We start from the raw sequence: 23,753 nt of genomic DNA, 5'->3' as shown, positions 1-23,753 counted from the left end.
AATTCTAGTGGTATACCTTTTTTCAACAGAAGAGTCTCACAAGAGATTGCTGGAAAAGTTTTTGATGTAGGGTAATTCCATGTCAATTGAGCCAGGCCATGTCACCATGCATCTCAGATTTTGCTGATTTTTATACAGTTGAGAGTACTTAGTAAAACAAGAAATTCTTGAAAATTTTAGCTTCTAGCTCCAAGAGGATCCTGAAATATGATCATTTTACTTTCAACTGATCTTGGCCAGGCCCCTCTTGTCCTCTCAGAATTATGACTTTTGTTTAAAGGTTTCAAGTCACATAGCTTTAAAAATATTTGATATTTTGACTTAAAAATTTGTACCTGGCTATTTTCAGGGTTGAAAAATCCAATGAAATAATCAAAAATATAAAAAAATATTTTTAAGTACCTGTAATTATCAATTTAAATAAATTTAGGCAATTTTTTATATACCTGATTTTGATGCTCAAGAAACCCGCGTGGCCTTGATGATATCAAAAAAAAATATTTTACACATTATTCTAAATTTTAGGATCTTTCAGAAAACATAAGAATTTTGATCTGCAAGTATATGGATTTCCATATATGGATAACGGGACGCAGGCCCCACCTTTTTGTAGCGGAATCTTGCAATACATTTTCCACTACCTTTCAGACTAGCTAGAGCTATGAAAATTTCTGTATTTATATAGTGTCAATAAACGAGCATTTTAAAATTAAAAAAGGGCCTAAGACACTAGGGGAGGGGGCTGGGGGCATGTGCCCCATTTTTTTGAGCAGAATCTTGAGATGGATTTTTCACTATCTTCCAGACAAGCTGCAGCTCGGAAACTTTAAGCATTTGTGCAGTCCTCATGAACATGCGTTTAAGTTGTTTCAGGTCAGATGACCAGATGGTCCATGGGACTGGGGCACCTGGGACCATGCCCCACTTTTTTTCTCAAAAAAAATTTTTTTTTTTTTTTAAACACATAAATGTGTCTTAAATTTAAGATAAATTTGAAAATATTGTATTCAAAAATTTTTATTGCTTTATACTTGCTCTGTTTTACTTCACCATTTACAAAATAAAATACAAAAAAAAGAAAGTCAAGATAATGTTAAGATTAGCTTAGATGCATCAATGGTCAAAGTATAAAAACGTCCATTTGTTGTTACAGGCATCAATGTTAATTTGCTGATCATTTCGAGAAATTTGAATACCAGAAATAGAAAAAATGCCTGTTAAATGAACATCTTCACTTGTTCGTTTAAAGCTAATAGTATCTAAAAATTCTGGTTTAAATTGATGATAGCTCCTAGTTCCAGGAATTGTTCTACTTAGCTCAAAACCTGTTTTCAAAGTGGTGCGCAATTCTGTCAGTCTTTCTTTTTCAATCTTGAAAAAAATAATCCCTTTAATATTGTTAGTACAGCAGTCAAACATTTTGTTACAATTCAATATCTGGCCATTTATGGGCCTTTGCAGACTTGCATTTGTAGTTAATCGTTTTACAGTGCCACCAATACCATCACATGGTGACTTACCATGACTTGTAGCAAAAAATGTCCACTCTGCATCAATGTCAAAATTATTTTTATGGAGACAGATATTGTAAAGGTTTTTGTGATTTTTATACTGTGCAGTACAACCATCAGAAAAATAAAGAATCTTTGAAATTTTAGGATGATATTCTTTTAAATAGTTAACTATTTGTGTTTGAACTTCATACACAAAACCAGTGTCATGCTCATTATCTTCTGACATGAAGCAAAACGATTTTTCTTCAAGTTGGTCATTTTCGTTTAATAAATAGAGGGCAACGGGGTGCAATGTGCATTGACTTTTGCACCAATGGTAACTTTGGATTTCATTTTGAATCACAAAAGTGAAGTTTTCTGAAAAGTCACCTAAGACAATACAGCAGTCTTTTGCTAAATTTTCCTTTTGTTGCTTTAGGTATCCTGCTTGACATTTTGCAATGTAGGAATGAGCTGTTAACTTGTTTATTGCCTCTGATAACATCAATTTGTATTCTTCCATTGTTGTTGTCTGATAGATCTGTTTGTTTTCTGCCACTGATTGATTGACACCTCCTCGTCATTGTCAATTAGTTGTGCATCCAGAAACTTCTTTAAAGAAACTACACCTAGACAGTTCGGACATAGATGAACCATGCACTCGTTACTTGTCGCATCATAAACATCTTTTGTCATCAGATCTTTGTAAGTACATTTTATTTGTACTTACAAAGATCTGATGACAAAAAAGTATTGCATTTTGATGGAGGGTACATACACAAACAGAATGAGTGCCTGATGCTCCAGCAGTTATACACCATTTTGGTCTTAAACTGCAAAACTTAGAAAATCCAATAACTTCTTGAGGATATTTAGTTTTAAAAGAAACGTAAAGTTCTTTAAGATTACATAAAATAAGGCGCTTTTGCATGTGTTGTTTTCTACCAATACTTACGTAATCTTTTTTACCAGGCATTTGTCTAGTAAATTCGTCATCATGGTATACATTGTTGACTCTATTTAATGTTATTTCTGAAAATATTTTTCCTTTCTTAGTACCTGGAACTGAAAAAATCCCACTTATTTTCTTTAGTTTGCGCGCTTCTTTAATTTGGTATATAGTGACGTTGAAATATCTTGCAGCAAAATTTCTTAATAAAGACTCGGGTGTAAATGTTAACAACTGAATTTTAGTTTTTTGGTCAGAAACAATTAACTTTTCTTTTATTTCTGCTGTTAGTTTGTCTAGATCATCGCATTTACTTTTGTCAATAATTTTCGTATGAGGAATTTTATGTTTCAGTTCTTCTTCCCTAACATTATATACTTTTAAAATATGCTCTTCATACTTCGACAATATTTTTATAACTTTTCTTTTAGCGACAGATAACCGTTGATGCTTTCGAATGCCATGAAGTTTTATGGGGATGCACCTATTGCTTCCAAACTAACATTTAACGCCTCTCGTGACTTTTCAGAAGTACCACATGAAATAGATTCTTCAAGTTCACAATTATCTTGTTCATGAAATTTACTGATTATAGCTTCAAAGCAGCTCCGACAAAGTTGATATCCAGGCACAACATTTGGAAAATAAGTTCTCAATTGTTTTGCCATGTCTAATGTTATTACATGACTCCCTGAAATGAAAAGAACAATTTGATTTTAGTATTTACCTATCAATATGAAAATTATTTGCACTTATTTCAATATATAATGCATAACCAGAATTTAATTTCATTTTTTAATTTTATTATTCAAAAAAGATTTTACAATAATTTTTTATCAAAAATATTTACCTTGATTGCTTTTCTTTTTGATTTATGCTTGTCCAATAAATTACAATATTTTGTGTGCTTCTTTAAAAGTGTGTACCAAAAGTCTTTGCATGATGAAGGCAGATTGTTAAAATTTTATCATCTGTTATTCCAGATCTCCAAATAAATTCTTCGTTGGCATCTTCTCTATAGCAATCAAATTTCTTTAAATCAATCTTTCTACAATAACTTCGTTTATGAGAAGTATCATTTAACTTTTTTCCAAAATCACATGAATCCATTCTTACTGTACCACTAAAAACAATTTGACATTAGTTTAAAATGAGAAACCAATAGTAACTAATTTAATGAAAGCAACTTAACCAATCACCATGGTAATACAAAGCTAAACAGTGATTGATTTCTTTTATCTTACTTTGACAAAAAGAAAGTTTCCTTTTCACAAAAGTCATCATTAACATTTTTAACATTAAAGAACTGAGTATAATTAAAAGTTTCCTTTTAATTATACTCAGTTCTTTAATGTTAAAAATGTTAATGATGACTTTAATAGGTAACAAATTTCTTCTATACTAGTGTAATGACAGGATGTTTTTTGTTTCTGTTAACAAATTGCTGTTACCATTTTAGAATTAGCAAAATATATTAATCTTTTTTAATTCAAATTTTAAATTATACAAAATGAAATTCTGTTAAAACCATTACTTTAGACTGTTTTTAATGTTATACATGCAAATCAAAATTCTTATAAACATTAAGTTTCTTAAAACATTTTAAGAAAGATTATTGAACATAGAATGATCAAAACCAAATGGAGCAAATGTAAATCACAAAAATTTGAGAAGCAATGTTATCAAAGAAATGTTTAACGTTGTTAAAAATGAAAATCTAAAAAAAAAAATTTGAAGACAATAGTTTTAAAGTTATCTTAAATAAGTTTAAAAAAAAAAAATTTTTTTTGAGAAAAAAAGTGGGGCATGGTCCCAGGTGCCCCAGTCCCATGGACCATCTGGTCATCTGACCTGAAACAACTTAAACGCATGTTCATGAGGACTGCACAAATGCTTAAAGTTTCCGAGCTGCAGCTTGTCTGGAAGATAGTGAAAAATCCATCTCAAGATTCTGCTCAAAAAAATGGGGCACATGCCCCCAGCCCCCTCCCCTAGTGTCTTAGGCCCTTTTTTAATTTTAAAATGCTCGTTTATTGACACTATATAAATACAGAAATTTTCATAGCTCTAGCTAGTCTGAAAGGTAGTGGAAAATGTATTGCAAGATTCCGCTACAAAAAGGTGGGGCCTGCGTCCCGTTATCCATATATGGAAATCCATATACTTGCAGATCAAAATTCTTATGTTTTCTGAAAGATCCTAAAATTTAGAATAATGTGTAAAATATTTTTTTTTGATATCATCAAGGCCACGCGGGTTTCTTGAGCATCAAAATCAGGTATATAAAAAATTGCCTAAATTTATTTAAATTGATAATTACAGGTACTTAAAAATATTTTTTTATATTTTTGATTATTTCATTGGATTTTTCAACCCTGAAAATAGCCAGGTACAAATTTTTAAGTCAAAATATCAAATATTTTTAAAGCTATGTGACTTGAAACCTTTAAACAAAAGTCATAATTCTGAGAGGACAAGAGGGGCCTGGCCAAGATCAGTTGAAAGTAAAATGATCATATTTCAGGATCCTCTTGGAGCTAGAAGCTAAAATTTTCAAGAATTTCTTGTTTTACTAAGTACTCTCAACTGTATAAAAATCAGCAAAATCTGAGATGCATGGTGACATGGCCTGTCTCAATTGACATGGAATTACCCTGCAGTTGTATTTGTTGGTGTACAACCTGTTTCCAGGGAAGATGTTATTTACCCAAGAGGTCATCCTCTTAAAACTCTATCAAGTATGTCTGCCAACTTAGATCCTATGGTTTATCCTCTATTTTTTTCAAGGGGTGATGCTGGTTGGCATAATCAATTGGTTCACAACCCTGAACGTGCTACATTGGTTAGAAATCATGTTACATTTTCTCAGTATTACAATATAAACTTTCAGTTAGACAATTTTTTTCTTCACTCTTTTATGGCAAAAAACTGTTTCAGCAATATGCTATTGAAGCGTATGTTAAAATCAAAGGCCAGCGCCTTGCTTTCATCAGAAATAACCAAAACAAACTGAGAAGCAACCAGTATAATGTCTTACATTAGTTAGTTGTTTTACATACAGAAGTTTGCATGAACTGAAAATATAAGAGTACAAGATGGGGAAGGTGAATTTTTCCAATGGCTACTAAAACTTGGGAATGGAACAATACCTGTCAAAGAGGAGAATCCTTATAAAAGATGCATTAAAATACCAAATCAGTGCATTATTACAGAAAATAAATCGATTATTGAAAAGATTTTTGGAGATGCTGATCAAAATGATAATTCTAAATGCGTGATTTTAACACCAACTAATGTTGATTCATTAACAATCAATAAAGAAGTGCTTGAATGTCTGCCGGGTAAGGTCAAAATTTATTTAAGTGCTGATCAAATTGATACTGATGACCTTAATGAAAGAAATGACTTTCCTGTTGATTGTTTGAATAGTTTAACTCCTTCAGGTATGCCACCTCATTGTTTAAAATTGAAAATTGGTTGTGTAATAATGCTACTTAGGTATTTAGATCTCAAAGCTGGGTTATGCAATGGTACTCGAAAAAAAGTTTGTGTTCTTCAAAATAATTATATTAATGCAGAGGATTTGACAGGTATTTCTGATGGTAAACGGGTTTTTGTTCCTCAAATTCAGTTGGCTCCATCAGGTTCTAATTTACCTTTTGTTCTGAAACGTCGTGAGTTTCCTGTCAGATTGGCTTATTCAATAACAATTAATAAAAGTCAAAGTCAAACATTTGATAGAGTTGGGGTATATCTCAAAAAAACCATTTTTCTCTCATGGTCAACAATATGTTGCATGTTCAAGAATGAGAGCATTTAATAGTTTGTTTTTCAAAATTAATAAACATCTCATTCAAGGTGTGGTAGGTGAAAAGTGTTACACAAATAATGTTGTATTTTCTAATGTTCTTAATTTATAGTCTTAAGATTTTTATTTTGAAAATTTACTGTTTGTAAGTTGTGTGCACATTTTGTTTGTATAAATTTATTTATTATTTTAATATATATATATATTTTTTTATAGTTTTTGATAAATATATCTGTCATTTAATATTGTTATAAAATGTGTTTGTATGTGTTATATAAAACTATATTTGTTTATAGTTGTATATATGTTTAAATTATATTGTTTCCATGTTTTCAAAGTGGTGTGACTTGGGATTATGTTGAGCAAGATTGATAACCTTGCCAGCCAAGCGATGTATTTATAGCAGAGGTGTGACTTGGCAGCATTTAGTGTCAGGCAGTGTGACTGCTTTAGAGCTAGGTTGTGTTGTGTGGCCTTTTTAAGTATTCTGGAAACACAATGTCTGTTAATGTTTAGCGTAATGTGTATGAGAGAGTATGCGACCTTGATCTTTAAATCTAGGGTGTTTTAATGTCCTAAGTTTGAAGTAATTGAATAACAAATATTGAATATAAAAACAAATATACTTTTATGTATTTATATGTTTAGTAAAAAAATAAATATAGTTAACTTTAAATTGGTTTTCTAATTTTGCCTTTTATATTTTAATTTGGTTTGTTATTTTCGCTGGATTTTAGGATCAAGAGTGTAAATATTCTATTGTTATAAGTTATTGTTGTGATGTTTTGTGTTCAAATTCATTTTTAACAATAAACACCTTCATGTTGGTGTCTACTGTTAAAAATGAATGATAGGTAGTTTCATTATTGAAACTTACTGCTTTTATTTATTTACTTAAAGCCAAGACAACATTATGCTAAAAATGCAATTTATATCTTAATTTGATTTTTATATATATATATATATATATATATATATATATATATATATATATATATATATATATATATATATATATATATATATATATATATATATATATATATATATATATATTAGGGTGTGACAGTTGCCCCACCTTTGTCGTATGAGGCTGTTCATAATTTTGGTATTGTATTTAGTCATAAAAATAAAATTTATAATGTTTTTTTTTAAGATTAATCCGCAATTGAATGAGCACCGTCAAATTTAAAATACAGATTTTAGCCTAAAAATCACTATTTTTCCTACACTCTAATACCATGGTGGAGCTTAGAAAATAAAAACGGCTTTCTTATATTAAATACAGCTATGCAAAGTACAAGATGATATGAAAAAGTTTTTTTTACATGGTGTAATAAGGTATAATTGTCTTAATGAAACTACTCGTTTTCCTGGACTAGAAACCATGATTTCTCTTTTTGTGTACGCAATCGCTTTTGCTGATTAGGAACCCGTTGTCTATCAGATTCTACTACTTGGAGAACATCTTGAAAGTGCTTCTCATCCCTAGTTACACCTAGAAAGTGATGGCACACCTTTACACCAAGCTCTGCTGCCTCATTTACCACCTGAAGTTTATCGACAATCAGCTTCATGTTTTGATAGTCTTCCCTATTAATCCAGTCATGTGCTGGAGCATAGAGGAATTTATAGGGCATACCAAAAATGCTAAAAAAATCTGAATGAATCCGGCCCAATTAGGTCAACTAAAGAAGTACCACATTCTATTGTAGGAGGAAGATAGGGCTTGCCATATCCCTCAAAGTTAAGTCCAACTCTCTTTGTGACAGAAGTTTTTTCAAAGAAAAGAATGGATTTCCTCATTTCCTCTTTAGTTTCTACTGCTACCATAGATGAGAACAGAGCCTATGGAATCAACTCCTCAGCTAAGTACCAAGTGTGCCGACTGAATGCCATACAAGCACTTTCAACAAGAGTTGAGTCATGCTCAGCAAATTTTACCAGCTTTTCCACCACTGCACATATACTGAAACTGTGAACACAACAAATCGTTCCAATTTTCTTATTTGGTTGCTAGTAACAATTTCAGCTTTTTGAAAATGTTCTTTGATCTGTCCAGACAGAAGCACAATCTTTAGAGAATAAAAGAGTTTACTCATCCACATTGCTTTGTGAAGGGCACCAGGATAGGGTATCTTGAAGTTCTTTGGTTCAGATCCCTTAGTTATTATAAGCAAACAAAGCTGAACCAGCTCTTTGTAGTCACCTCGTGTGAAAGATTGTGTTAAAGATTCACGAAAAAAATTAGCCATCTCTTCCTGGTGTTCTTCTTTTATAAACATCATATTAGGGTAATGATACTTCGCTTGTTCATCTGATGATAGTTGAGGGAAATGTTTTTTGAACCTAGAAAAGTGAAAAAGATAGTAAATGTTAGCTTGTAAGTTAAAAATATAAAGAGTAAGTTCACTCATCCCAATTTTTAAAAGTAGCTTTTTACTATTATATGTGTCTCTTCATTGATTAAAGGTAACGCTAATGGTATATTCAATTAGACTCACCTTTGAAAGATCAAAATATTTGGACTAGCTGATGTCTCAAATTTCAAACCTTCCCAGCAATGACTCAAAAGTAATTCACCCACATGCCTTTGACAAGGAAACCAGAATAGGGCACGATCTAATTCCTTCTGTAAAGATACACATGCAGCAGTTCTCTTTCCTGAAAATGCATACATCTACAGTTTAGATGTAAGATCTTTATTCATATATTCTAAATTTAATTAAGTTTACCTGTATTTGATGAAGTTGTATCAAAAACCATACCAATAACATTTTCTTCACAATTCCATTCTCTAAGAAGTTTTTTAGTTGCTTTTGATATGATGTCTCCAAGAACTTTACCAGTTTCTTTAGTTGATTTTGGAAGTGGAGGAACGCCAAGGAGCTTTGTCCCATCAGCCCCAGACACAAGAATTGGCAATCGGTCATCTGTTCCTTTGGAATCAAGAGTGTCCATAAGTTTTCCATCCCAATGCACAAGCATTATAGGCGATGGCATCCAATTTTCTTTGATCTTCAAACTTATTTCAGGTACAATGGCGGTTCTATACCGATGGGCTGTCCTTGCATTTAGACATAGCTTGTAAAGGTCACCCCCACATGCCGCTACAAGGGAATGGACAATTGCACTAAGTTGGGTTGATGAGATGTTGTTACGGATACTGCATGAAACAAGATCAGGGTTTTTCAATATATCATGAGGAACAAAGATATCTATGCCACATTTAACTAATCTTCTGTGTTTCCTACTTTGTGCTATGGTGGTAACTTCTTCAATATTCTCATCCTCACAAGAGCTAGTGCCTGGTTCAAGATTTATCATTTCAAAAGTACGTTTACACGGGTTTAGTTCTTCTCGCTCCAGATGATGTTTTTGTCTTTCTATTCGCTTTTTTGTCTTTTCTGTGACTACTTTATCCAACCGAAAATATGTAGCTACTCTATCATTCAACATGCTTTTCATAAATTCAATATCAATATCGATGGCGTCTTGTTCAACTTTAGTTAACCCCTTTTTCTTTGCAGCCATGTCCTTTAGAACTGTGTTTTTATAAAATTTCATTGTCAAATTCAATTCTGATTTGAATTTTATTATTCTAGGTTCATCCTCTCGTCTTCTATAATCTTTCAATTTCATCAAGCTAATGAATTCCTTTTCATAGTAATCTTTGATTACTCTACCAATATTGTTTCTGCCTTCTAGAGTTGGGATATTGGCTTTCTGATAGTGTAAGAGCACATTTCCTATAGTTGCAGATAAAGCTTGATCCCAGTGCAAATCCTTCAGGTTTGATAAAAGGCATAGCAATACTTGTCTTTGTGTTGGCAATTTAGAACCTTTAATTTTCTTGTCATCATCTCCAGGATTGGTGCCAAGTAATAATTTTATATATTTTTTGTGTACTTTTTTATCCATTATTGTATACTACAAAATACAATAACAGTAATATGTAATAACATATAATAATATTTATCTGAAAAAATATCAATATATATATTTTTCTGAAAGGAGTTCAAGTTACAGTTCAAAGTCATTAACAAATGGTAATAAACATCAGGGTCAAACTAGGGTCGAGGGGTTGGGAGTCTGGGGTATATTCCCCCTGGCCCCTGCCAGACACAAAGGTCCTGTGCCTAACTATAAAAAAATGAACAAGTAAAACACACAAAAAGACATAAATAATAATAATAAATGTTTATATGCTTCAATTTTGTAAAAATGCAATAAATATTGTAGTTATTTCTAGAATTAAACTGTCACATTTTACTGATAAACATTATCAGAAATATCCTCTACCCTTATCTCCAAATAACCAAAATTAAACCCTTAAGTGATTAAGGGTTTATATTATTTTGTGCTTAATTTTTTGCTACCATAAGGGCCTTTTCTATGTCTTGCCTCCAGGCCCCTTACTGCCAGTCGGACCCTGCCCAATATATTGAATAAAAATGATAAAAAACAAAAACTTTGCAAGGTCGGAGCTACCACAAAAATTTCACAATCTTCTTGAAATTTCACATAAATGCTAGTTAGACCAATATGCAATACTAAACTTATGAACAGCCCTCTACAATAAAAATTTAATATTTTAGGGGCAACTGTCACACCCTAATATATATATATATATTAGTATTGTTAATCCTTTTGTACTTCGAAATAGATTTTATAGTTAAATTTTCGATAAATGTTTATATTAACTGCCATGTCAAAATAGGTTACTATAAATAGGTAAATGGATTTTCAGTTTTTATTTGGTGTTTTTTTTTTTTTTTGGTTTTTTTGGTTTTTTGGTTGTGTTTTTTTTGTTATGGTATTATAATTTCTTTTTTTTTTTCTTTAAGATTTACGATTGACGCATGCGATTTATAAAAAAAACCTGATTACCTTTTATTGTAAATTTTTGTCAGTTAAAATGATATAAATATATGCAATTAGTTCAACTTTAAAAAATCTTTATTTTATTCCTAATTATTTGTTTTACGTAACTTTGGGGATCTTTTTAAACGGGGGGGGGGGGGGGGTTATAATTGTAGTTTTGCGCATTTGTCAAATATCGAGTTACTTAAATTTTATAAGGTGTTAAACTAATTAATTATCTTAGCTTGCATTTGCAACACTTTTGAGGAAAGAAAAAATTCTTATATATATTAAAAAGAAAAAATTGTTATACATGTAAATCATTGTTTTACATTTTATTATTCTGGTAGAAGGTCTTCATCAAAAACTTGATAACTCTTAAAGATAAATGTATTCTCCTTACCACCATTAAAGCAAAAACGGGGAAGGGAGGTCCTTTATTAGTGTCAAATTATTAAAAAGAATTAATTTTCGAGTAACAAAAGGAATTTTTAATAAATGGTAGCAAATAACCGTTTACTAAAAATTATTGAAACGAAGAGGCCATATATAAAAATGGTCAGATTAGTGCCATAAATAGCAATAGTCAAATGGTCAGATATTTTGAATAAATTTATTTAGTTGTGTGCATTAAACGTTTTAAAGACAACTTCCTTTGTTAAAGAAACATGTATCAAGGGGATGCCAAAGAATTATTAATTCATGTAAAATTTACGTTCGCTTTATATTAATCTTATTAATTAAAGTTCACGTTATAAGAATATAACACGAATTTAGCTTTACTTTTTCGTCAATTTAAAGCATGAGGAAGTAATATTATTTTGTATCAGTAACTAAAAACGTATTGTTTTGAACTTAGTAATGTCGAGGAAAATGTTTCTGCATTACACTGATATGACCTATGTCAGTTGTAAATTACTCAAATAATGTTAAATAATTGGTAAATTATTTTACCTCCGCATATTTTTTAATTTGAAGGCGTTTTTCTAAAAGGGTAATAGTTATTGTTTTGCAACTTTAAATTGTGGAAAACAGCCACTATAAATTAACAGACCGACCATACCCGTATTACGGGTTGCTTTTTTACTAGTATTCTATAAAATACATCACAATTATAATTGGTGTTTCGATAAATAGTGCAAGTTTATTTCTCGGATTGAAAACCGATTCTTGAAATGTTTTATCCTCTATGTTTTAGCGGGTTTTAAACACGTAAGAGAAACCACGCGTAACATATCGCCGAGTTGTACCGACTGGGCTATGATTCAGGAGCTGAATGAGTATCAGAAGGGATTAAAGGAATATTGATTTCAATTGAGAGACGTGATATTTGGATCAATCCTTGGCTCCATTATGTGTCACAGATCAAGAATTTGGAGATGAAAGTTGTAAAAGTTTTACTCTCCCAACAAGTTTCTACACAGCTTAAGCATATTGAAGAACTTATTTTCCTAAAAGATCTGGACTACACCCAGGAAAAATTACCTAGTTTGTCACACTTGGTTGGCAAGAATTTATGGTTTATTTTCAGTCTGTTAAATTTAAATAAGAACACAAATAATATTTGGCTAACTGCCCTGCACATTTCTGGGGATTTATCAACCAATTTTAAAATTTTAATTGACCAGGCATTCAAACTTGTATAAGATTTTGTTGGTTTTGTTTATAATAAAGTGACAGGATATTATCTATGTTTAATTTTATTTTTAAATTATTTTTCAAAAAAATAACATATTTCTTAAAAAAAGTTGTTTTTTTTCTAAGTATCATCAGCTACTTATTTAGTATCTAAATAGGGAATATATATTCAAACAAATAAAAAACGAATAAAGTGATATGTGATTTTAAAAATTTATGCAAAAGTTGTGTTACAAATATATCTTTTTATATCATTGCAAAAGTATGTTAAAGTATGATTAATACAAAAGTTTAAATATTTCATTAAGTTGCGATTTATTAAGATTATTTGGTCCCACAAGACATCCCATAATGCTTTGTGCCTAAAATCAGCATGAGCAGGCCATGTATGAAATAAATTAAAATTAAGCTTACTCCGTCTGGAATCAAACATTCAATAAATGCAAGGATATTTGGCATATCCATACTTTAATCCCATGATGAAAATTAACACTTACAAATCACACACAATGACCCAGCTATGAGAATAATACTCAATAAGTTTCAATACTTTTTTAATAGAAGAGCGATTCTCTATAACGTTTCCATACGCAAGTGGTATTTTAGGAAGAACATTGTTTTTGTACATTAGGGACTTGTTGTCGAAGAATCAACAAACAGGCACCAATCACTACATGTCTAACGGATGTCAAGGTTCCTCATTAAGCCTTCGATATTATTACAAAAAGCAATGTCATCAGAGTTGGAAAAGTAAACAATAACGTCTTTACTTCGTCATTGACTTGTCGAATCGTCACAGCTGTAAGCTTTTTCTTTAAATCTGGATCTTTTTTAAGCATGAAGTTCAATTCCCTACGAAAATCGTTGAATGATTCCAATAATCATTAAAAGTCTTTGCTATTTGATTCTTCATAAACAAAATTGGTGTCACTGTCACCTTCAGATTATTGTGAGTGGGAAGCAGTAGGCTGAACATCTGGACGATCAATCTGGCAAACCACTTTAGGGAATACAGCTGGCACAGTCTAAATAATTTACTCTCCGTTTTAATGATGGTTTCTCAATTGAACAAAAATGGCAAACACCATATTCATGACTAGAGTAGTCAATCCAAATGGCAGGACAACAAAATGGTAATTTGACATTATTTTTATTATAACGGTATAAATTCTTATGGAAGTGGGACAAATAAAAGACGGCATAAATTGTTGACATCAGAATCACTTGTTTTGAAATACGTCCAATAGGCCTCCTGTAACGTCGCAGTGAAATTTTGCTCTAATCCACTAACTAGTTGCGCCCAAACATAACAAAAGTCTTTAGGATCATTTTTATGTTCCCGTTTATCTATATTAATGAAGTAATGAAGAATTGAGATTCAGATGTCCTACATTAAACAAAATTACAAAACGTAATATTTTACGTTGGAAGTAGCCTTAAAAGTAAATTGCATTCCATGGTTTAAAGATGTGGTGTTCAAATATATGGCCTACATGGTAAGCCTATCTATACAGAAGCGAGTGAGCACAATTTTATTGTTTGTTGGAAAAAATATATATGTAGTTCGAGTAAGTATAAAATATATGGTCCTTTATTGATAACAACGTTTACTTTGGTCATAAAATAAAGAATTAAAGTATTTTTTGTACCAAAAAAAAACTAACATTAGTATTTAGATTACCAGAATACTTTTCACTTTTTTGCAACCCTTTATACAAGTATCTAAAGTTTAAAAAGTTTAAAGCTTAAAGAATTTAAAGTTACAAATGAACTCCTTGAGAGTTTAAATTTTAAAGAGCTAAGAACTCGTCGGCAAAACCAGCGGAAAATCTTCGTGTTTGATTAGTGGAAATACTCCATAGAGTTAATGCGTACAACTCAATTTATAAGAGCAGTAAGATATTTTTAAATAAACATTTCTGACAGTATATTGTACTAACGCCATGGAAGGACTATTGCAATACTTATAAGTCGTCCAATGTAAAATAATTTTTGTTGCAGTTATACCATTTTTTTGAGTGCAAGTACAAAGTGTCTGAGGTGAATAGGTTCTTTTTGTGCTGCAAAATTGTTTTGCAGCATAAAAAATCAGTGGTCAGAATACGTTAAGTAAAAAATAAAGCTTATGGTTTAAAGGTGTAATCAATAACATTACAAAAAATGATGTGCTCAAGAAATGTGCTTAAACAAAACGAATATTAAACTAAAAACATCAGATATACTCTTTAAAAACAAGTTGTTCCATCTTATGTAACCTTCCCTATCCTAAGACTAATAGAATTTAAAAGGTGATAGAAAAAAACAAAACAGCAAATCTGACAACAAAAAGTGATATTCGTCGAAAACATTGGAAAATGATTGAAAACACGGATTCCGTGTTTTTAGTACGTTTCTATATATGACGCCTTAATACGCTAAACAACAACAATTTGGTGCCTTAAGATGCACCGTTGTTAAACGCACATTTTTCCTTGATAAATAAAAACTAGACTAAACTTCTATACACCCTTTTTATACCCCAGAAAAGGTTCACCAAAAAGACATCTTCATTTTTATAGTTTGGTTGAGATCTTTCCGTTTCTTACTTCAGTTAAAAATAAGGATTTGACCAATTGGGTTTTTAGATAAGAATTTTTATTTGAGTCCACGTAAATATCAAGATTATCAATTTACTATTTATTAAGGAATTTATTAATTAAATTTCCTAATTGAAATAAATTTATGTGCAATTTCATTAGTGCTAATGCTCCTATTACAATTCAATTATTTGAAAATTATTAAAAGGTTGCTCAATTTACACTGGGAATGTTTTTCGAAGCTGTTCGAGTATAACCCATGTCAGTATAGTTTGAGGACTTAGGCGTAACCAAGCCGGAATGAATCCCTAAATGAAAAAAATTCAAATACATCAAAATACTTGAAAATACTTCTGAAATAAGTGACCAGCCCTAGCTTATACCGACAAAAAAACTTAAGTGAAAATATAACTTGTAACATTTAGAAACAGGTAGGTATTCCTAACTGTTTCTAGGTGCCAAAAGTTGGCTGATTTTAAACATGTATCGAGTACATTTAAGTAACGTTTTTGTAATTATAACCTTATAAAAACCAAGGGGGCCATTTTTGAAAATATCTTTTGCACAGTGAAGAATACTCTAAAACCATAAAATCATAAAGATTAATTTTAGCAATCCAATAGAATCAAGATTATAAGTTGCAAAACTGCGCTCTTCAACGTTATTATTCAGTTTAATAATAAAATGTAAAGATATATCAGAAAAAAAAAACAAACTTCATTAAGTGTTATACCTTGTATTCTCCTACTTTGGCATTCATTAACCTCGTTTTCATGACATCTGCAGGTTGAGTAACAATAGTCGCAACAGTTCCCTAGAATATTTTCGAACCTTTAATATATTTATCAACTGAAAGTAATTTGTTAAGGTTTTTATCAAAATTAAATTCATTACTTGTTAATTAAAATTAAAATCATAATTTATTAGTTAAATTTATTATTGTTAATAATTAAAATTATTATTAGTAATAAGTTGTACATTAAAACCCTACAATAAAGTTTATTATTACTAATTATTATTTTTTTTACATCAACTTGTTGTTAATTTAAATTAACTTACTAAAACTGCTAGAAATCCTATAAAATAATACTCTAAATATAAAAATACTTTTAAAACGTGAACTTGAATATAAAAATACTTTCAAAATATGAACTTGAATCAGTTTTAACCTCAGTAACTGAAAGCCTCAACAAAATATTTTATTAAAGATTTGAATTTTGGTATTTACAATGATTTTTCAACAAACGTTTTTAATCATGATGAAAATACTCCTTTTAAACCTTTAAAATATATTCAAATATAGAATTTTTTAAATAATATACTTTAATTTCTTTATTATTTTCTTTAACATATTACACTTTAAAGAAATTTGTATAAAAAAAATCAGATAAATACAAAATATCCAAATAAAAAACACTTACAGCAATTACACTGCTTGTTAAATGTGTTTGAATCGTATCACCAAAATATCTAAAAAGATACTTTTGTGATTAAAAAATAACACAAGCTGTTTTGTTAGAATAAAGATAGATCCAACCTCATTACCCAGTTGAGATCAGCATCTGTTTTGATTGATCATAAACGGCTACCTAAGCAACCAAAAGTTGTAAGTCTTAATTTGAGAAAAAACAACAACAGAAAGTTCATAACAAACAGAAAGTACAAAAATCACAGGTAGTTTAATAATCTAACCTGACCCATTGTCATTAAAAGACCCCTTACTGCAGTCATGCTTACACCTGCAAATAGTGTTCGAAATCCATCTGAAAAAAGAAAAATTTTTTAAGGTATTTTTTATGAGTATGAACTGAAGTTTTTACTTTTTTTTTTTAATCTTTTTTTAACAGTTTATTCATGTAAATTTTGAAAAAGTTTTTTTAAGAGAATTGTATATATTTCGAACAGTTTTTTTTATATACTGGCTTCTTTTTGATTGGGAAATTGGTTACTTACAGGACATAAAATAACTGGTGCAGAAACAAGAAAAATACTTTTTATCTAAGCAAAAGTTTTTTGTATTAAAAATCTAATTCACAAGACAGCTTGTAGAAAAGAATGTTTAAACTGATTGTGATTTAAAAATCTTTCTTATGTCTTCAAAAAATGATTTGTTCAGAACTTGTTCAAAATAAAAACCTTTTCCTTTTGACTGGCAAAACCTATAACATGCTAAAAAATTACATGTATTTTAAGGCTTCAATATGCTTTAGTAGACTTGAACATATTTTCATGTGATAACATCAATATTTTTTGAAAGCAAGAGACTTGGACCTAATTGAAGAGCTGCAGAGTTATAACAAAATTTTCCAACCACTACCTGTATTGAACTCAGACTCTATCGTTGTTTTTGGCCTATTTTTAAGGATTGTTATCTTTTCAGGCTTTGTCTAGCTCATCAAATATTTCATTTATTGCACCAAGATGCACTTCAGGTGGTGGTATTAATTCTAGGATTATACTACTGTTACTGCATACCAGCAATTGTGCACATAATTAAAGCTCTGCTTAGTCCTGATGTTATGCTTTTCCAATAGGCTTTTGAATAGTTTGAGCTTAACTGTCAAGTTTCACTTTTGTAAGTGAAAAAAATCTTGGAGCAATTTAACTTGCAATAGATTTTAAAAGATTGGGAGTCATTTGCTGCTTGCCTTCAGCTTTCAAGATATGATTATCACCTTGATTCAAAGCAGTTTGCACCTTCATTACTGTTTCATGTGACAATTAGAGGCTCAGGTTTCTTTTTGGGTTTCCACTAAACTATCAAGGGAGACCTAAGAGTAGTTAGGTAATAAAACCATCTCCTGTAATAAAAATCTTTCTTTGGTCATTGGTTCATAATAACCTTTCTTAGATTTTCTAATCAACTTGTTTTAATAAAAGTGTGGGGCTTCTTTAACCCAACTGCATTGAGAAAATAGGTGCACTGTATCTTTAGCTGAGTTGAGGTTGAGCTGGTGGTAACTAGCTTTCTCTGCTATATCTAACAATTCAAAAGGTTTTATATACATACAAAATTAAGATCTTGATTTATTACTACTAAATTTTATAAACCCTCTAGCAACAACTTCTATGCTAATAACTACCTACAAAATACTAACCTTAACAAAAACTGAAAAACTAAGGGTTTCATGCTGATATTATGTAGCTGATCTAAATCACAAAGTTGTCAATAGTTTATAACTGGTCATCATATTTATTTTATCAAAAATCTATAAAAGAAAATTATTTTCAAACTTTTAAAATAAAAAAAAACATTACCTTCAAATGTTACTCTGTACAAACCATTAAAAGCATGACTGTAACTAAAAAATGAATTTAGAAAAGTAATAAAAATGAACTGTTGTGAAAACTCTGAAAATTGCCATTAATTTTTAAAATCTTTTTTGATCATGCATAAAAAGACATTATTTATGTCTTTTTATAGAATAGACAGAATAGACAAAAAAAAATTTAGATTAAACAAACTTTCTGCGAAGTTCTTTTGGAAGTTTGGTATCATTTTGCATTCTAAAAAAAAAAAATCTTTAGATCAACAATCAATTGTTCAGTGAACCCCAGTGAGAATTTTAAAAGTCCCTTAATAAAATACTTCTTTTTAAAGTTTATAAAAATATATTTTTGTAGATGTTACTTTTAAATATCAAGACATTTTCATTTTACAACAAAATTTCCCATGTAAAGATAACATCTAAAAAGTTCCATAAGAAAACATCAAAACATTTTATATCTTTTTAAGTGTAAGACATCAACAACAGGAAAATAACTTCTTTAAAAAAAAAGACAAAACATTCTTACCTTACATTGACCATATCAGCAGGATTACCAGCAATTCCACCTATAAAACCTGAAAAGAACTTTTGTAATTAAACTTCAATTGGGTTTTATCCTTGTTTAATTAAAAAAAACAATAATTTTACATAAACAACTGTTTTCTTTTGTGATTTTTTTTTAAAAAACATTTTTGAATACACTTAGCAATTATGTGCAAAAAGATAAAATTGAGCAAAAAAAAAAAAAAAAAGAATTTAACAAGCAATTAATTAAAGATAAATATTTCAATTAAACTCTTACAACATTTGTTTTACTTAACTGCCATAAAAATTGTGAATCTTAAACATAATTTAATTGATTTTGGTGAACTATTTTGATTTCATTCAAGAAAACAACAAAATGAAACAAAGAAAATAGATAAATGTAATAAATAAAATATATAAATAAAAGGAATAAAAATTAAGTCAAAGTTAAGGTTTAAAAAAAAAAAAAAAGTTAACTAAAAAGGAAAAAAATAAGAAGTTAATATATTAAATTTTTTTTTTCCTTTTACATAGCCAAACAAATCACCAGTACAACAACAAATTACCAGTAGCACAACAACTATCAATGATTAAAAACATGCTTGTCTGAAATTTACATGACACTCAACAAGAATTGCTTTAACTTACAAAGTTAAAATTAAAACATTTAGTAATGAATATTTTACATCAATTATAAAATTATGAGTTTAAAAAAATTTACTTTTTTTTTTTACCTGCGAAACACCCCACAACAAATTTTTGATAAAAAGGCAAACAATCTAAAAAAATAAAAATATTGACAGCTGACAAACTTAAAAATTTTATTGCAGGATTTTATTGTACATATTGTATATAAATTGAAATTTCTATAACTATGTAAGTGTGTGAAAGTACTTTCATAACATCTTTATCATTCTAAAGTTATGTCCAAAAACCTTTCAGAGTGAAACTTCAGAATGAAAGCTTTTAATCCTCTCATAAAGTGTACTTCATGATATTTGATATTTTTAAAAAGTATATATAGTGTTTGTATATAAATCTATATATATATATATATATATATATATATATATATATATATATATATATATATATATATATATATATATATATATATATATATATATATATATATATATAAATCTAATGTAATGTAATGTATGTATGTATAGATGTATGTATGGATATGTGTATGTCAAGAAAACTGTTGCCAAAATAACATGGATGTTAATGGAAGTGATGATAAACAACTTGTACAACATCCTATTGGCATGAAAAGACAATTGATACCAAATTCTAATTTTAAAAGATGACGGATGAAATATGATGGTTTGAGGAATTTTTTTGAACAAGATTGAGATCAACAGAAATATGAACTAATCTATTTACAAGAAAATTTTCAGAAAAGAACGGTCAGAAAACAACTTGTTATCTTTATGGTGAAGAAACCAAAGAATTGGAAATTTCAGCAGAAAAAATGAATACACTCAGTGCTTTTGTACTTTAAATGTGAGAGTTTTATGCTGACCATCTTAATCACCAGACTTGAACCCAATAGAACAATTAAGGGAAACACTAGATTGTTAAATTCAAAAGCACTAGAAAAAATGTTTAATGTAAGCCATGCACAAGCTATTTCAAAAAAAAAAGAGAGTTCCATATGCTGAAAAAACAAGGATGCATTGGTTCACTTGTTGCAGTTGATAGAAAATTTGTAGGAAGAGAATAGAAATCAATGGAAAGAAGAATGCAGGAGAAACAGTGTGCAACATCAGCAGCAGCAATCACTCCAACAACTGCACTAAGTTTAATGTGTTACTAAGAATATGAACTCCTATTTCTTGTCATAAGCATAATTCTGTAGTATTTGGTAAAACTATCATTTTGTTTTACTTGGTAAAAAATCATTATGCTTTAATCTTGTACTCTTTTTTTTTTTCTTTAAAGACAATTAATAGCTGCAAACTAATCTCAAAAGGGTGTTTACCTAGTTGGGGAATCATTAAATGATTTTGAATTAGTCAATGACCCTGCAAACTTCAGCTGATGTCTTGAAGGTGTCTTTTTTCCACCACAAGACATAACTTAGAACAAAAAAGTGCTGTTAAACTAGTTGTTGAAAATTTTTTTGAAATATGGAACAAAGCCTGAATTCCAGTGCTTAGCTTTTTGAGAGGAGGTATTGGTGAAATTAACACAGAATGAGCATAGACAAAAAATTCATTTTGACTAAAATTGAAATAAACAAAAAATGTACTGAAATTGTGAAACTGTCAAATTTTTCAGATGATGATAGTGAAAACAAAGTTTTTAAAGGTCTGTCAATCATCAAAGTCAGAAAAAACTGCTAATGTTTCTCAGGACTTGGCAGCTGCAATAGACCATGCAAATGGTAACATTAGGAGGGCCAGACACATTGATCTGAAATTTCTGCATATATAAATAAAAGTTCTTAGCTGATTGTCCATTAGTAGCTCACTTTGATGGTAAACTACTACTAATTCTCACTTAGAGTTGCTATTAGTGTTTCTAATTCAAAAATAGAAAAACTGTTAAGAATTTTAAAGATTGTACAAAGGTTTTAAAAGTTCACTACTAGTGCAACAGGAAAAAACACTTTGCAGTCTGTACTTAACAACATTGCAGAGTAGGAACTTTAGATAAAGTAGTTGTTTTATCATTTGTCATCACAGCTGCCAATATAGAATGTCAAACATTGGTACCTGGGAAAATTCAGACTTTTATGTACAGGCAAAGACAGTTACTAGATCAATCAACCACTTAGGATTGAAGTGCAAATGAATATTTTCAATTTTTGTACCACTCTAATATATACAAAAATTGAAAACATTTTACAACTACCATCTCTTCTTTGAACAACATTATTTTACACTTCCTTCAAAAACATTTTACACTTACCATCCCTTCCTTCAAGAAGTTTTGATGTCATAACTTCATACAATCCAAAACGAATTGTGGTGTAAGTCATCTAAAAAATTTTTTAAAAGTTCTACAACTTTTATTATTGAACAAAATGTACAAGGATACAGAAAACAGAACAATGTGAAGCCCTAAAAACTTTACTTGATGTCCTGTAGTTTAATAAGTTAATTTAATAAGTTAAATCAATAAGTTAGTAGTAAGATAAAAATCTTTAAAAAACATTAAGTAAAAAGAAGTAGAATTATACTGTTAGTATGAGAAAAGATTATTTCTATAGTCAAGAAAATTTCCAATGCATTAAAGACGTATTAAAAATCTGCTGTTAATGAATTGTTGACTATTAGGGAAAGAGATTTTTACTTTAATCATCATAGCATTTAAATCATTTTAACAGAAATGAGACATTTATTGGTAAATAAGTTAAACATCAAAAATATCAATTAAACATGTACTTTTAAGATTTTTTTTTTGCAACAAAAATCAGAGTGTAATAATTGTAACACTGGGTGGGTCTATAGTGACAGTGGTCAGAGTCATCTGTTAAAATTTCAACACACAATTGTCTCCATTTGGTTTTGCAGATTTAACAAAAGGTTTCATAAACACCTAAAAGTCTTTTTTTTTTTGTGCATCCAGCCACCAGTTCCACCAGTATTATACCAGTATTACACCAGTATTACCCAGCTATATGTTTCTTAAAAAATGAGGCATAAATTAAAAATCATATGTAAAATAATGTCATTTGTTACATATCAAAGTTGAGTATTACTTGCTGCATGTATTTTTTGAGATTGTTGTTACAAAATCGAGTGTCATTTGTTAAATGTCACAAATAACACTATGAACTTTGTAACAACTGTCTTAAATTTATTGATTTGCACTTTCTGCAACTGCTTCATTCTACAACACAGTAAAAAGTTTTTAAAATTAGATAAGACTCAATTTAAAATGATAGCAAAATGCTTCAACAAATGGGTTGAGCTGGGAATGCCATACAACATGAACGACAATCTGGGAAGACCATCTAATATAAACAAAGTATTGCATTAGCAGAGAATTCCTTGACAATGTGTGACTTCCAGTTGAAAGTGCATATGGAATTATAATTGTTTATACATATGGAATATCCTTTTTTGTATAATATGCTAATTATAGCATATTTTTCAATTCTTATTTGCTCAGAATTTTACTACAGTTTTAAATTGCTGGTCAAAGCATGTGATAGTTATACATGTGTAGATCATTAAGAGGCTTTATAAGTAAAATAAATCTGTTAAATATTATCCCTAGAGTTGATTGTTAATAATGTTTTACAAAAGTGTACAGGTTTAAACCTGCAAGGCAATTATGTTGATTTGTAAGAAAATAAAGCAAATAAAGAAAAGCGCAACAAAGTTTATAACTCATAGTATTACTGAGAGTTTTTAAGTGTTTAAAAAATTGTTAAAAACAAAAAAGTATATCATTACTTCAAATTATTTTGTAACTGATTTAAATTTTTTTATATCTTGTTGAACAATTGTAAACATACTATGAGAACATAGAACTAAAGCTTGGCTTTAATTTCTCAGAGAATTTTGTTGTCACTTTGTAATGGAAAACTTTAAAATATTCCCAAAACTAACCTGTCTGAGAACAGAGGCACTAATGCCATTGTAAAACCCCATAATACCATCTGTCCTCAGTACA

The 23,753-nt window shown here is 29.6% G+C and overlaps 2 protein-coding genes and 2 pseudogenes across 3 annotated transcripts in view; all 4 read right to left on the bottom strand.

The window, feature by feature from the left end:
- Window positions 1-1,082: 1,082 nt before the first annotated feature.
- On the bottom strand, window positions 1,083-2,182 carry LOC149886062 (uncharacterized; annotated as a pseudogene).
- A 113-nt stretch (window positions 2,183-2,295) lies between these two features.
- On the bottom strand, window positions 2,296-3,552 carry LOC149886061 (uncharacterized; annotated as a pseudogene).
- A 4,638-nt stretch (window positions 3,553-8,190) lies between these two features.
- Window positions 8,191-10,176, bottom strand: LOC149886060 (uncharacterized). The gene is made up of 3 exons (XM_090094313.1): window positions 8,986-10,176; window positions 8,755-8,914; window positions 8,191-8,599 (listed from the first exon to the last, which is right to left on the bottom strand). Exons 1-3 carry the CDS (start codon window positions 10,169-10,171, stop codon window positions 8,191-8,193), a joined length of 1,755 nt encoding a protein of 584 aa, XP_089950439.1. The 5' UTR covers window positions 10,172-10,176.
- Window positions 10,177-15,419: 5,243 nt separating this feature from the next.
- The window catches only part of LOC145184125 (mitochondrial dicarboxylate carrier-like), a 9,666-nt gene continuing 1,332 nt past the window's right edge, over window positions 15,420-23,753 (bottom strand). The window contains exons 3-14 of one of the 2 annotated variants that reach the window (XM_090093144.1): window positions 23,690-23,753; window positions 22,041-22,110; window positions 19,856-19,900; window positions 19,123-19,171; window positions 18,793-18,834; window positions 18,586-18,629; window positions 17,020-17,090; window positions 16,873-16,916; window positions 16,749-16,797; window positions 16,061-16,141; window positions 15,850-15,906; window positions 15,420-15,635 (exon numbers count right to left, since the gene is read on the bottom strand). The exon at window positions 23,690-23,753 is cut by the window's right edge and continues 56 nt beyond it. In XM_090093144.1, coding sequence (XP_089949270.1) covers window positions 15,546-15,635; window positions 15,850-15,906; window positions 16,061-16,141; window positions 16,749-16,797; window positions 16,873-16,916; window positions 17,020-17,090; window positions 18,586-18,629; window positions 18,793-18,834; window positions 19,123-19,171; window positions 19,856-19,900; window positions 22,041-22,110; window positions 23,690-23,753 — 706 coding nt within the window. In that variant the 3' untranslated portion in view covers window positions 15,420-15,545. The remainder of the gene's footprint in view (window positions 15,636-15,849; window positions 15,907-16,060; window positions 16,142-16,748; window positions 16,798-16,872; window positions 16,917-17,019; window positions 17,091-18,585; window positions 18,630-18,792; window positions 18,835-19,122; window positions 19,172-19,855; window positions 19,901-22,040; window positions 22,111-23,689) is intronic. The other variant, XM_090093145.1, reaches the window with a different exon arrangement.

The sequence above is a fragment of the Hydra viridissima genome, unplaced genomic scaffold (assembly GCF_058129835.1).
Source record: "Hydra viridissima isolate aposymbiotic clone 2 unplaced genomic scaffold, HvirCarnegie_v1 scaffold_7, whole genome shotgun sequence".
In the NCBI taxonomy this organism is placed as follows: Eukaryota; Metazoa; Cnidaria; class Hydrozoa; order Anthoathecata; family Hydridae; genus Hydra; species Hydra viridissima.
The sequence above is the reverse complement of the archived record's forward strand: the minus strand, read 5'-3'. Positions and strand labels throughout refer to the sequence as shown.

Bases quoted from the DNA above. Each gene is read 5' to 3' on its own strand.
- LOC149886060 (XM_090094313.1), bottom strand. From the start codon at position 10,171: ATGGATAAAAAAGTACACAAAAAATATATAAAATTATTACTTGGCACC. The intron at 8,915-8,985 runs GTAAACTTAATT...ATGCATTTTCAG, and splicing joins TACAACTTCATCAAATACAG to GAAAGAGAACTGCTGCATGT. The intron at 8,600-8,754 runs GTGAGTCTAATT...TCACTTTTCTAG, and splicing joins AATATTTTGATCTTTCAAAG to GTTCAAAAAACATTTCCCTC.